The 15,603-nt window shown below is 39.6% G+C and overlaps 1 protein-coding gene across 12 annotated transcripts in view; it reads right to left on the minus strand.

Annotated features, from left to right (window-relative positions):
* ntng1 (netrin G1) overlaps positions 1-15,603 on the minus strand; it is a 346,261-nt gene that overhangs the window by 188,457 nt on the left and 142,201 nt on the right. For all 12 annotated transcript variants that reach the window (XM_062977940.1, XM_008109115.3, XM_062977942.1 and 9 more), the window contains exon 3: positions 12,825-13,462. In XM_062977940.1, the coding sequence (XP_062834010.1) occupies positions 12,825-13,462 (638 nt within the window). The remainder of the gene's footprint in view (positions 1-12,824; positions 13,463-15,603) is intronic.

Genomic DNA, 15,603 nt, shown 5'->3' on the forward strand with positions numbered 1-15,603 from the left:
GGAGCCTAAACCATTAAACTTGAAAGAGGAGAAAATACCAATATACACGCAGTAAATGACAAATGCAAAGTTCTTTGATTTATGTCCTACATGCTCTGGATGTTGATTATTTTGGAATATCGATGAATTATTTTAGTTAATGTTTTACTGAAAGCAATGCCAGAAATTTATGTTTTGACAAATCAGTTTTAATATCAAAGTGGCTACAACTTGAAAAGCCACATTTGAAGCCAATTGTAATGTGTAAAGGTGAAACAGTAGAATTTTTTTTGGAAAGACAAAAAAATTGATACATTCAGCAAAATTTCAAGGTGAAATTTGGGTAAACACCTGCGGAAATTTGAGGGAAGATTAATAAGATTTTTTCCCACGTTTTTATATCCAACCCTTCCTTTAGAAGCAAATATCTTTGCAAACCTGCAATACAGTGGCCTCCCTGCGATGTAGCACTAAATCGTTGATTAATGTTACATAAACAAACTTCAGACTCTTGAAGAGATCAGATAAGATTTGCTTGCATTGTAGACTAGCAGCAACTACTCATTTTCCCAATTAGCCTAGTAAAATGTAGTTAGGGAAGGATGGGTGAGAATTTGACCTTTCTAATTCTAACTATTATCACATAACTAATGAGTAGATCAAACCACAGTTTTCCTTCAGATTATGCATCTTTCAAAATGTTGCAACTCATTTCTTTTTAAAAATGTTTTTATTGAACATTTCCATTTTTTCCATACAAGATGGGGCAATTGGGGGAAAGGAAAAAGAAAGAAGTTGGGGACAGTGAAGTTATATTTAGTAATTTAAGTCTTTACAAATATCTATTATGCCACTGTGGGAGAGGGGGAAGTCAGAGTGAGAGGGATGGGATGGGATGCAATGCAGTTCTTAACTGATAAAACAATAGATGGACAAAACACTTTAGAATTATGATATGACATGAAATAAATTACAGTAGAGTCTCACTTATCCAACATTTGCTTATGCAACGTTCTGGATTATCCAACACATTTTTGTAGTCAATGTTTTCAATACATCGTGATATTTTGGTGCTAAATTTGTAAATAGAGTAATTACTCCATAGCATTACTGCATATTGACCTACTTTTTCTGTCAAATTTGTTGTATAACATGATGTTTTGGTGCTTAATTTGTAAAATCATAACCTAATTTGATGTTTAATAGGCTTCTCCTTAATCCCTCCTTATTATCCAACATATTCGCTTATCCAATGTTCTGCCGGCCTGTTTATGTTGGATAAGTGAGACTCTACTGTAATTAGAAAAAGAAGTGAAAGCTTCCAATATCATCCTGACAAAAAGAGGAAGGAACCAGAATATATCAATGTAACACCAAACTCAGCCTTGTGCTGCATAGATTCTATAGCAATTTTATGGGCATCCTCACCATTGCTGGCCTTGTCAAATCGATTTGATGAAAAATATGGCAATTATGTTTCTTGCCACCTTCCCAGCAAAATTTAGTAGTGCATTAACATATTCGATGGTGGCAGTAAGGGCAGGCTGTGGCTTCAATGGGTTTAGGGTTTACTTTTAGGGGGCAATAGGTATCCTGCCTTGCTCTAGAATGCCCATCCTACTGAGATGCTGATTTGGGGGCACAATTCTTACTTGTGGAAGCATTGTAAGTAAGTAAGTAAGTAACTTTATTTTTCTACCCCGCCACCATCTCCCCGCAGGGACTCAGGGTGGCTAACACGGGACAACAGCCCGAAAACAGTAAACAAGTACAACAATTAAAACATATTATAATGAATAAAACACAGTAAAACCACATTATGCAAACAATACATTACATTAAGTATAAAAGCCCATTAAAACATAAAATAGGTAAAAGTAAAATAAAATAAAATGTTTACACCGCTATCCAACCAAATCTCTGGAGAAAACTTGTGGATCAATCAAAGACTGTATAATTGCCCTTTTTTAAAAAAGAAGAGAATAATAGGAAAAGCTTTCTTGTGATTTCTTTGCATTGTCTTACTTTTTAAAATTCTTTCTGGAGTTGGTAATGAACAGAGTGGACAAAATGTCTCCTGCCTTCTTTTCATTTTAGTTCTTACTCAACTAGACTTAATTTATGCATTAGTGGACCTTTTTAGCCATTAGTACTATCTTGCTCCAGAAGTTAATTAACACAAGTGCCATAATTTAATACAGTTAATGCTACTTGATGCCCTTTAATGTACCTTCCATTAGTGATATTATTGTAGTATTACACTGTAAATTAAAACAAGATCAAGATGAAGAGAGACTCTCTTTAATTAAGGTACTGGCATATTGAACTCGTCTGTTATTCACCTAAGAAAACTGGCCTGATTTAGTGAAACAGGGCCCTTCTTAAGGAAGAATTAGTTTATGTGCATTATTAGGTTTCTCAAATAACAGCAATACAATGGAGTTGCTAAAATGCTAGCAATCACATTTCCTCTTTTTTTCTTTATCTTAATAAACACACAATGAAAGGTAACAAATGAAAGTTGAATGAAAAACACATAATAGAAGAACTGAAGTGTTTATCATGAGAATGCAGGGTTTCATCTCTGCTGTAATATACATCAGACTCATTTCACAGCAAAATTCAGCTGAATGAGAAAACAAATTGTATATTAAATGGATAGGGTAGCCAGCTTTAATGTAATGTGCAATTGCCATCTTCAATGTGAGAGTTTTCATACCAGAATTTCCAAGATTTTCTTCTCCTCCTCTTTATTTTTTAACCTCTTCAGAGATCCTCGGAAGCAACAGCATAATTTCCAAATCATCTATTTTCTTCCTGGATTGTTTGAATATTATTGGGTTTTCAGATGAATATTGCAAACGGAAGCCTTTTTGAAGATATCAAGCACAGCTGCAGTTCAAATCTAGTTAATTCAATTGCAAGTTTCCCCTAACACAAGATGTGAATTGAACTGTTTCGATTTGCCTTTTCAGGTTTTCATTCTGGACATCTGTTTGGTGCCAGAGCCATTTCCCTTCTCTGTCAGGCTATTATTAATCAGCACTTCCTTTTAATCAGATTATGCTTCCAGCCATCTCTGCATTCACAACACATGCCCAAGAAAGACATTTATTTTATTTATTTATTTATAACATTTATACCTTGCCCTTCTCAGCCGAGGGGACTCAGGGCGGCTTACAGAAATTGGCAAAATTTAACTCCCAAAGAATACAATCATAAAAGCAAAACAATACATATAGATCCGTTAATAACATTGTTAAAATACATTATAAAAACCTTTAAAACATACATATAATTAATTCCATTCGTCCAAGAACCTCATGCTTCATCCTTAAATCAGGCCATGTTGACTTTGTCGTTTACTCATTAAAAGCTTGGGCACACAACCATGTTTTTACGGCCCTTCTGAAACTCAGAAGGGTTGGAGCCTGTCGGATATCTCCAGGGAGGGTGTTCCACTGCCAGGGAGCCACCACTGAGAAGACCCTATCCCTTGTTCCCACCAGCTGTGCCTGTGAGGCTGGTGGGACCGAGAGCAGGGCCTCTCCAGATGATCTTAGGGATCTTACTAGCTCATCGGAGGAGACACGTTCGGACAAGTAAATTGGGCCAGAACTGTTTAGGGCTTTATAGGTCAAGACCAGCACTTTGAATTGGGCTTGGTAACATATTGGCAACCAGTGGAGCTGGCTTAGCAGGGTGATGGTAAACTCCTGTTAGGTCCCAGCCAGCTAGGGCACCAAGGCCTGCAGCGTTTCGGGACCTGCACTTTGACATAGATAATGATGAGGAATTCACTGACATTGCACCCTCCACAGAGGGGCCTTTACAGCTGCAGGTGCCTGAAAATGTTGACGCTGGAGATTTGTTAATTGGAGAGGATTCTTCTAGTCTTCCCTCGCAGACAGAGCCAGATGTGGAAGAAATGCCTGGGAACGGGGTGTTTAATCATAGAGATTTTATGACAAGACAAAGAAGTGCAAAACAGGAAATTCACCGCAGCCAGAGACTGGCAAACATATGGGAAAATGGGTAGTGTTCCCTTGAGAAAGTTTGGGAGTTTGTACTCCCCAAATTCTGAACAGACCAGAATCTGTTAAAAGTGTGTTGTTCGGTAGATTCCTTTGTGCTGTCAATGATGTTTTCTGGAGAAAGGTTTCTCTGTTCCTAGTTCCTGTTTCAAGCCAAGTTTCCAGTTTCCAGTTGGGCTGTGCCAGGCCGCGACTCTCAAGTAGACCCTGACTTTACTTATGTTATTCCTCGTTCCTGTTTCAAGTTTGCCTCAGCTTTAACAACTTGTTTACCTTGATTGCTATGAAGCATTTCCAGTGGATAGAACTCTGTTTTCTGCCAGCCTTGTTTCCCTGTTTAACTTTGTGGACTTGATTTCTTGGGAGAGCTAACGAGTTCTCATTTTGGATTATAATATCGGACCTTTTCCTTCACACAATTGAAACCGTCATTGACTTTCTGAAAAAACCTATTCCTTACTGAGACTCTATACCTAATTTCTTTTAGATTTGTAATTGTTTTAATAAAGATATAGTGTGTTATATTGGCTCTTGTCTGGTTTTCGAGTGCTCATGCTGCCTTGGGGTGCAACAGCTCCCTATATGCTGCCCCAGTTATTAATCTGGCTGCCACCCGTTGTACTAATTGGAGCTTCCAGGCCATCTTCAAAGGCAACCCCACATAGAGAGCGTTGCAGTAATCCAAACGGGATGTAACCAGAGCATGGACCAAGTCAGACTTCCCAAGGTATGGGCGCGGCTGGCTCACAGTTCATAGTTGTGCAAATGCTCGCCTGGCCACCGCTGAGACCTGGGGCTACAGGCTCAGTTATGAGTCCAGGAGAAGACCCAGACTGCAAATCTGTGTCTTCTGGGGGAGTGCGACCCCGTCCAACACAGGCTGTAATCCTATACCCTGTTCAGCCCTGCAACTGACCAGGAGAACCTCTGTCTTGTCTGGATTCAGTTTCAATTTGTTCACCCTCATCCAGCCCGACACAGTGGCCAGACACCGGTTCAGGACTTGAACAGCCTCCTTAGTGACAGGTGGAAAGGACTGACAGAGCTGGACATCAAATGCTTCACAGCGGGCTGCCAAGTTGTCAGGGATCTCGTCCTGAGAGACGGGATATAATAAACCTCTGACAACTTGGAACAGCTCCGCTGGACGGTTCTTTGCGGATGCAATATTAGCTGCAAATTAAAAATTCTTTGCAGCATCTATTGCCGCAGCATATGTCCTAAGATAAGAGATTAGCCATGTTCGGTTTGGCTCGTTCGGCTCTGAGCGCCACACGCTTTCTAGTTCCCTCTTCTTTCGCTTCATCGCTTCCAACTCCTCGGTGAACCAAGGAGATGGTTTAGCTCGGGTACTCGAGAGGGGACATTCTGGAGCAATCATGTCCATTGGTTGACTGTGGTTGACTGCGGGATGGGGCACCTGGTCAGGGGGATAGACCCCTTATAGACCTCCTCCCTGCTCTCCGGATCTTGGTTGGTGCTGCACGGCATAACCTAGTGGACAAAGCTGGGTGAGATTGGCTCCCCCAGCCTCATCCAGCCAGGTCTCTGTTATTTATCCGTAGTTAGTAATAGCAACTTGTGTGTTTTTTACTTAAGACATCTTTAAGAAAGATGTATAAGAAAATGTATAAAAAAGGCAAAGTTCATCTTACCAAAGTAAATCCTGTGCTCAGGTAATTACAGGAAAAAATCCTGCACAACCTCTCTAGAGCTGTGCAAAATGACAAGTGATGGATCAAGCAAAGTTCTTGTTATAACTGTTGAGTTTTCTCAAAGACATCCAGTGTGGTGTGGTGGTTTGTCTGTTGGATTACAACTCTGTTAACCAGTAATTGAACCAGTTTCCATACAACTATGGAAACATACTGGTTAACCCTGGACACGCTGGAGTTGCACAACAGCAACAACAGGAGGGAGGAAATGGTCTTAACCATGGTTTGCTTACAGCAAGTGTAACACAAACTACAGTTTGTAGATGCACATCCAACTAGTGTGTGGTGAATTTATTCAATGATTTTGCATTTAGATGTGCTGCAGGATCATATCTTTCTAAAAAAATACAAACAAGGAAACACGCCATTGCTAATTGTTATATCTATATAGAGCCAAGATGTCCAAGCTCTCTTTATAAATCAAACTGGAAACAACAAAGTTTAGGAGCTGTGATGATTTTGCTACTGCTGCTACTGCTTTTGAGATTTTTTTTATGTTGAGCTTATCTTCTTTGCCGGGGTTCATGAGAACTTCTCTATTTCACCACATCAGAGACTAACAGCCAGTGACTAACTAAAGAGGAAGAGTAGCCCTTTATGGGCTTTGCTCAATTATATGGGCAAATCCTACAAAAAAGTGCAACATATCCAGGAATTTCTCATCCTGGGTCAACTTCTGTGATCACATAGAAAATGGTTGCCATAGACAGAAACAGGGTTCTCTCGGCCCATATAAAATAGCAGGTGAGGTAGAAGGAAGGGTGTTTCTATTGCAACTATGATGGAGAAGGACCTTTGGTTATCTCAGGATAATAGATTGTGTAAAGAAATTCAAAAGAACCAATAAGGAATGACTGTCCAGGTATGTGGGCAGCAGTCAAAACGGAATAGGGAAATTCTGGATCTTCTACATTGAGCAGTATTTAGGCAGTTGAAATGGAAAAGCCTCCCATCCTTCTTATTGAGTGGCAGAGATATCACAGCCTGCTCTTTGAAGCCGCAAGATTTACCAAGACCAAAAGCCATACTTTCTCTATTGGTGGAGGGAATAGATTAAGCTCTTATCAGTGAAAGGGAGGTAAGGATCCACATGAGTTGTAAGGGTGCTCTGCAAGGGCGGTTTATCAGCAGCAGCCAAGTGGGGAATAAAGAAACCAACATGAATTTAATCTACTAGGATGGGATTAAACAGCAGATAACCCCTTTGTAGTAGGCCTGTCCGATTACTAGTAGGTTTAGCCAACAAGCAACACCATCAGATAAGTTCTGTATACTGTTAAACCTAATTTTTAGAGTCAATTTGCTATGGGATTGCTGTGAGGTTTCTTTTTTAAAAAAGCCAAGTGGTTTTAAAAAAATCCTCTAGACCAATCTCCCTTTCTCTCTCCTACTCTTCTCTCACATTTCTTTTATTATGAATAGGAAACATCAAATCCATCTCAAAAAGCAACTCTCTTTAAGCATGTTGGTGCTTCATGCACTTTGATAATGGAAGGGATAGGGCTTCAAATTATTAGCAAATTATTCTGTCTTGGGAGGATATGCATTTGTGTGTGTACACACACACACACACAGACACACACACACACAAAAGCACTAGTATATCCCTAAGAAGGCCTTTGAACTTCCCAAAAGTTAAAATAACTTTCCTCTAAGGGAAAAATCCAGATATTTGTTTTAAAGTATTCCTGTTGCTCTCCTTAGAGCAGTGGTTCTCAATCTATGGGTCCCCAGATGTTTTGGCCTTCAACTCCCAGAAATCCTAACAGCTGGTAAACTGGCTAGGATTTCTGGGAGTTGTAGGCCAAAACCCCTGGGGACCCACAGGTTGAGAACCACTGTTTTAGAGCAACATGGAATAAGAGAGAGAAAAATATGTAAAATTCGTTAGGAAACACAGCCCCGTCAACTATGAAAAGGCTTTCCAAAATAACATTACTATTCATTAGTCAGACAACAGTCGTCCATTTAAACAACAATTATGAATCTAATGGCATTTTACCAGTGTTTTGACATTTTAAATTAAGAGCTCCTAATGTGTGTTAGAGAAAGGCCACAAGGAATGTTAACTACAGTACAAGCTATTATCCCCCTCCTAGTTGAAGAATTTCTCCTCTCATTAAGAATACACTTTCATTGCAATATTGTGCTGAAAGGTTCAGACCTGACATGCTTCCTGTCATATGCTTCTGTGTGAAATATAAACAAATAATCAGTTATTTGCACTGAATTGTATAGATAGATTGTTCTACTGACACTGATAACTTATGGGAAAGGGGAATGTGGTTGTAATGTAGACTAAGGTATATAAAGATGCATCGACTTCATCAGACAGGCTGATTTACCTGTCATATGTCACTTCTTCTGCACTTTCACCATGGATCCCTTCCCACGATGCATACCAACTTCTGGCCAGGCTCCATGGTGAAAGAGGACAGGAAGAGGTACACACTGCTGCTGTGGCAACATGGGAGGCAAGCCAGGGGACAAGCCAAGCGGTGACCCTTCCCCACATTGGATGGGGGTCGGGGTAAGTCACACAATGCGGGATGTGGAGTGACAGGTACTCCATGCCTCCTTCCCCTCCCCTCTGCTGTAGGTAACCCCAAGTATTTGCCACGATGCGTGGTGAATCCTCAGCCCAATGAGATATTGTCATTACTCAAGTTTTGATGACCACAAAAAACAAGGCCAACTGAATTGTATAGATAGATTGTTCAATTACTAGAGTGACAGATACTGGGAACCATCTAAAGCACCCTCTCTCTACCAGTACCTCAGGAACTTCCTAACTATTTCACTCTACCACATAACCTGACTTTCCCCCTCTCCTCCTTCCCATCAGATGGCTACTTCAGGTGGCCTTGAGCGTTTTTTTAGAAGCTTCAATATACAGTACACCATCAAAAATCCTGGGCCAACCCTGCAACAAAAAGTGTTATAGAATGAGTTCACATTAGATCCTTTGCCCTTTTCCCTATTGGCATATTAGAGCAACTCTTCTCACACAGCATTTCTGTCATGGGTTGGTGTAGGTTGCCAAGATCAGGTACAATGATACTTTAAACTGCATTTGCTGTGTTTGGATACTAACTATACCTTAGCATCATGGCAATCTGTTCTCTTCAATATTACTAGCAAAGCCCCAGTGCTTAGGAATGGGCCATAAGACTTCAAAGGGAAATATAAAGACTGAATACTGACAGAAGATGGAAGCATAATCATAAAATCAATTATCATTTGCTGATGGCTGTACTTAGTGGATTCTCTGAATTCCTCTAATATGTTCAGCCAGGTTTGTTCCCCCTCAGTTTTATTGTACCTATTCAACTATTAATATTGCATCCTGGCAGTTCTTAGAGTTGGAAAGGAAATGATTGAGAACCTACTCATTATTCTGAAAAGGAGGAAGAGGAGACAAATTATAGATGATAGACTAAGAGAGAAGTTGGTGCATATCCAATTATCCAGTCCTTCCATACAATCATGTTTTTACAAATGGTTTCTAAAGCTAAATTGGGGGGTTTCCTCACACACAGTTTATCCATATCCACATTATGCAGCATGCAGCATTCCAAACACACATTCAGACTTGTCTCTGTGTTCATGACTATGTATCAAAATCATGAGCACACAAAGAATCTTAATATGCAACCAAAGCATGAATACACTGCACAATGTATATAAAGATATGCCAGAAGCCATTAACCACATTCATGTTTGTTATCTGCCATTAACCAGTTGAGCAGTAGAAAATCTTGTTCCACTCAGTTTTCTCTAGTTTGAGGCTCCTTATTCTGCAAGTGATAATTATTTGAAACACAGGGTATTAAAATGAAATAATATATATATATATATATATATATATATATATATATATACACACACACACACACACACACACACACACACACACACACACACACAGACACACACACGCACACACACACACACATACAAGGAGCCCCGGTGGCGAAGTGTGTTAAAGCACTGAGCTGCTGAACTTGCAGACCGAGTTGTCCCAGTTTCAAACCCCAGGAGTGGTGTGAGTGGCCGCTGTTAGCTCCAGTTTCTGCCAACCTAGCAGTTCGAAAACATGCCAATGTGAGTAGATCAATAGGTACCGCTTCAGCGGGAAGGTAACAGCGCTCCATGCAGTCATGCCGGCCACATGACCTTGGAGGTGTCTACGGACAACGCCGGCTCTTCGGCTTAGAAATGGAAATGAGCACCAACCCCCAGAGTCAGACATGACTGGACTTAACATCAGGGGAAACCTTTACCTATGCATACATACATACATACATACATACACACACACACACACACACTCATCCTTATAAGACTGATCAATCACAGATGCTGAATGAGCTTTCAAACATTACATTGAAAGGCACTTTTCAATTTAAGTTTATCCCACATCAATAGTTTAATGACTATGGGGCTAGGATTATCTGCATCTACACTGTGCTGCATATCTTCTGTGGAATCAGCATTTCAGGACTGAACTTGGAAAAAGAGGTAGACCACAGTGTTTCTCTAACAGTTGAAAGGTATCTTGCATTATAAATTCGTTTACATCCCTTATAAAAGGTTATAGCTAAGCAAGGGGAAAAAGAGATGGGGTTCTATCTAAGGGCATGCAAATAAACCCCCATTCATGGAATAGGATTTCTCACGTAGCCTTCATTTCTCTCATGTCCACCAAATTTGCTGAATGGATCCCAGCTTGCAGACTATGGGAATACTTAGAAACAGACATTTACAAATGCAAACAAAGGCTTCACTCCCAGCACAGATAATTTCCAGGTATATGAGAATTTCCTGTTGCTTTAGAGCATGAATAACCCAAAAGTCTTTTCGTTCCATGATAGAAAAAGCATGATATGAAATCAAACCAGATTATTGATATTGTCAATGTGATGTAGTAGTTTACACACTGGATTACAATTCTGAAGATCAAGGTTCAAATTCCCAGTCAGGCATAGAACCCACTGAGTAACCTTGGGCAACTCACACTTTCTTAGTTTCAGCAAAAGACGAAGGCAAATTACCCTTGAACAAAGAAAATCCTATGATCAGTTCATCTTAGGGTTGCCATAAGTCAGAAACAACTTGAAGGCAAATGATAACAACAGTTTAATTTAATTTTCACATGATAATGTTTAAAAACTAGAATTGCGGTGATGTTGTATTTAGAGTGCTGGGTTAGGACCTCATCAATCCAGGTTCATCTCCAGTGAGCCATAGAACCCACTAGTTCACCAAAAGCCAATTGATTTAGCCATTTTCTCTAAGCCTGGACAACTCCACAGTGTTGAAAAAAGAAAACAGAGAGAAGGGATACATGTCTTGAGTTCCTTAAAAGAAACATAGGGAAAAAAAACAACAGCTGCATTTCTATTACTAACATCTTATTACACATATTGTGATGAGTGACAGAGTTCTTTCACTTAGTTGTTTAGAGATCTTTAGTATGCCCCGGTGGCGAAGTGTGTTAAAGCACTGAGCTGCTGAACTTGCAGACCGAAAGGTCCCAGGTTCAAATCCTGGGAGCAGAGTGAGCGCCTGCTGTTAGCTCCAGCTTCTGCCAACCTAGCAGTTTGAAAACATGCCAATGTGAGTAGATCAATAGGTACTGCTCCCGCGGGAAGGTAATGGCGCTCCATGCAGTCATGCCGGCCACATGACCTTGGAGGTGTCTACGGACAACACCGGCTCTTTGGCTTAGAAATGGAGGTGAGCACCAACCCCTAGAGTCAGACATGACTGGACTTAACGTCAGGGGAAACCTTTACCTTAGTATGCCATTTATTATATCATGGGCACAATCCCATAGTCAATGTCTGAAGTTACTAAAGGAATTGTGGAAGCCTTGGTGAGCTTGCAGCTTAAAATATTCTGGCAGAACTGCCCTGATTTAACTAGTAAGATGTCTGCCACTGGACCAGATAATGGCCAAGATTCAAAAGCTTGTGGATGATTTTTCACAACAGCCTCTGGCAATAGCGATGTTTCCACACAGATATGATGAAAATGACTCTCCACAATTGTTGGTGTTTTCTTTTTTGTCTAGTCCCCTCCCTTCCTAAGTCAAGTAGGACTAGGATCTGGCAGCCATTGTGTCATCATAGCAATGGTGTATCTGTATGGCTCTGACACAAGATAATATGTCTACTCAATCCATCTTGAAAATCCTTTGAGCCTAGACTCTTCTATGTACCAAGCAAAAATAAGTCATTGTACTCCGGTACCAGAGTCAGCACAGTATTATTACAAAACTTAAAAGCATGTTGCACTCACAGTAATCAGCACATAGCACAATCTGCCAAGGGGTTCTTCTGTGATAGGTATAATGACACAAATCTCAATGATCTCCACACTGTCTCCTCAGTGTTGCCCCAAAGCTACATTTGGGATGCCTGTAAACTGCCTTGATGTATTCACATGTCTGTCCACATGTCTGTTCCCTCATAAATAATCAATTAGTAAACATTTTCACTCTTTTTGTATTGGTTCATTGAAGAAGGCCTGTCCCTACCTTTTATGTGCTGGAAATTTTTAATTTATTGGAAGCAAGCAAACCTGTAGAAACAGTTCATGTTTGTAACAAAACGGTCTTCCCCAAGGCCCCAATACTTGATCATGAATATATATTAATAACACTGGAGGGAACTAATATACATCTCATACCCCATAACAGAGAACTTGCTTCCTGTTTTTGCCAATTAAGCTGGGGTCAATGTTCCTGTTAAAGACACTTCAATGGTAAATTAAAGATCTAGTGCCTATCAAGCTACATTTCTATGAATACCCAGATCATATCTTTGATTATGATCTCACCAAAAGCTGAGGTGCCTTTGGGTTGAACTCATCCACCCTAAACAATCTGCTCAACAATGAAATAAGATGGAACTAGGAAAATGTATTACAAATTAATCAAATTGTGGTCACAGGTGCTTGTGGAAGATTTCCACACAGTGATCAACATTCGAAATAACAATGAAAATAACTGCTATATTTAATGTGGGTGGACAGAACATTAACATCACCATTTCAAATGCAACTGTATACATAGTTGCTTATTTTCTCTTACCTTCCAACTACTCTTATGTCTGAGATGGCATAAAAGTAGCGCGTCAAATGATGCGGATCCACATATATTTCCCCTGTTGCTGGCCTGAGTAGTCTTATCCTCAAGTCTGTGATAGTAAAGAAATCTCTTAGGTTCTTGGTTGTGTCGAGCTGCCCATAGAGAGAAGCCATATTGTGTAGCCGTGCCCCAGCAAATAGGGCAAATCTATCCTTAATCTCAAAGTGGAGGATTTTACTGTTTGCCATGTACCCCGTAGAATATTCTTCTGTGCAAATGATTTCTAGGACTGTCTGTTGGGTTAAATCCCTCACTGATTTTGGTTCCATGTTGAAAGCATCTAAACAGTCGGTAGCATAGTACTGGTACGGCTGCCACGTCCGACCATAGTCGAGAGACTTCTCCAGGATCATTAGGTCGGGGCGGCCAGATTCAAAGGTGATCACAATGTTGTCTGTTAGCTCAATGGTTTTGTTCCAATAAAGGGTGATGTTCACCTGGAGAGGCTTTGGGTAACCCTTCCAAGTGGTAGACTGCCAAAAGGTGTAGGGATGCCTTCCTTCGGCATCAAACATCAGTTCGGGTGGATGTGCCAGTTCGTCAATGGTTGCATCGCACTCATTGCACATGTAGGGATTCCCCTAGAAAGAAGGGGGAAAAACAACTGTGAGAAGGAGGCACTCTAGAATCAAGGGATCTGGGGAGTGCAGTTGATTTCATAAATCATAGCAATGGGTTTTCATCTCGAATTTAACCTAAAGGTTTTATGCCAGATCCAAGAATAGTTTGGATCATTGGAGACACTCTTTACCACAGAACTAATGGAAAATAACTAGATGGTTGCTGTGAGCAAACATTTCCACCCACAGAGCCAGATGAGAGATCTATGACTGTATCCACATTCAGAATTATAGTAGTTTGACACCACATCAACTGTCACGACTCAAAGGAATTCTGGGATGGGCACAGAGAGATCTGGTGCCAAAACAAATCCCAGGATTTCATAGATGGAGCTATGGCACAATATGGTGTCAAACTGCTTTAATTGCTCAGTGTAGATGGTCAATGGCTCTCCTGACATTTCTGTTTTGTCGAGGCCTTTAATTTAGATTAGATCAACTGTAGTGTGGGAAAGGAGGAAGAGGACTTCAAAATATAGAATAAAATGTAAAGTCCTTAAAAGCTTGAGATCCAAATACTTGAGGGAGTATCTCTCTCTTTTTACATGCCTACCTGAGAATTAAAATCTATTGGGATAGGTCCTCCTTTGTGTCCCATTAATACAAGAAATACATTATGAGAGGATATGGACCTTTGTTGTGGTGGAACTCTAGTTTTGGAATTCCCTCTCTCTGAAGGACTCATTGGCATCAACACTGGAAATTACTTTGATGCCAAGCTAAAATCTGACTTTTTATTAAGGTTATTGGGCCAAGCTGACTTTATCTAGGCTGGAAATGATTCACAATGGTTTTATCTGACTTTACAGTATCTGTTTATAAAATTGTGAAATCATTTAATATATTTTAAAACATTTATTTTTTATAATTATTGTTTAAACTAATTTTATTGTAGACCAGTAAAATCAAATTATTTCTCTAGCTCTGTGAATCCACTATATAATAGTCCTGTGGATACAGTCATGTGGCAGAACTTTTTTTGATCTTATATATCTAGAGATTTGAAGGCATGGCAAACTTTTGCCCCCAGAAAAATGGGAAAATGGATTATGGAATACAGTAAAACATTCATCCCTACAGATGCAATATCCAGTTTCATTTATCAACGTTCAACAAAATTTGTCCTATTTAGGTTGTCCAGTGTGATCCCAGGATATTCTTGGGCCAGATTTCCTGAATTTCAATAGTATTTACTATTATTCACGTTTTTGTACATACATGCAGAAATGTTTGCCCTACAGAAATGGGTGTTATACTGAACAAAACGTTTACGACAAAATTTTCAATATTTACTGTCCCAAAATTGCTCCTTGACATAAGGTAAGAGGCTTTTATAACATGCTATGTACAGTACAACTAATTACAATTGTGGTCTTGATTTCCTTTTCTCAATTCATTATAAAAAAACAAAAAGAAATGTGTGGGTATGCAAAAAAATAATAGTTGTGAAGGTGAGACTGGTGAGATTCTTTACCAAGTTTCCTTCATTTTTTAAAGGACATGTTTAACCTTAATAGTTATGAGGGCCTAATTGTAGGTTCTTTTGAAGAAAATTGGTTCTCCTACTCCTGTCATGAGCACCTAGTACCTGAAAAGCAAATTAAGATAGGATACAAGTCATCTGGTTGCAATTTCCCCCATGATATGAAGTACATGTTCATTTCAGTTTTGCTTATTGCTTCTAAAATTACACCTACAGTATATTAGCATATTCAAATTTTATGCAAATTAGAATTATCTTTTGTCCTTTGTGAGGGTAATATTTTTTTTTTTTGGCTGCCCTCCCCATGATAGGTGAAAAGTGCAGTTTAACAACAGCTGAATTGAAGTATTTGATTTGATTTGGCTACTGAGATGCCCTCTTTGTTTAGGCAAGATTGTAGTAGCATCAAAACAGATGAAGTAATTATTTATTTACTTTCTAAACCCTACTTTTCCAGCACACATGGCACAAGAGGTGTCTCATGTTACAGAATACAGAATTTAAAAGGATTTTTTTAATGAAAGGGGAACATAAATGTCCATCAAGTTCACACTCGATTAAAACAACCCTAGCTTTAGATACTCAAAAATTATTTTCTGTAATATCCCCCAGCCTTGTA

The sequence above is a fragment of the Anolis carolinensis genome, chromosome 4, assembly GCF_035594765.1.
Source record: "Anolis carolinensis isolate JA03-04 chromosome 4, rAnoCar3.1.pri, whole genome shotgun sequence".
NCBI classification, from domain to species: Eukaryota; Metazoa; Chordata; class Lepidosauria; order Squamata; family Dactyloidae; genus Anolis; species Anolis carolinensis.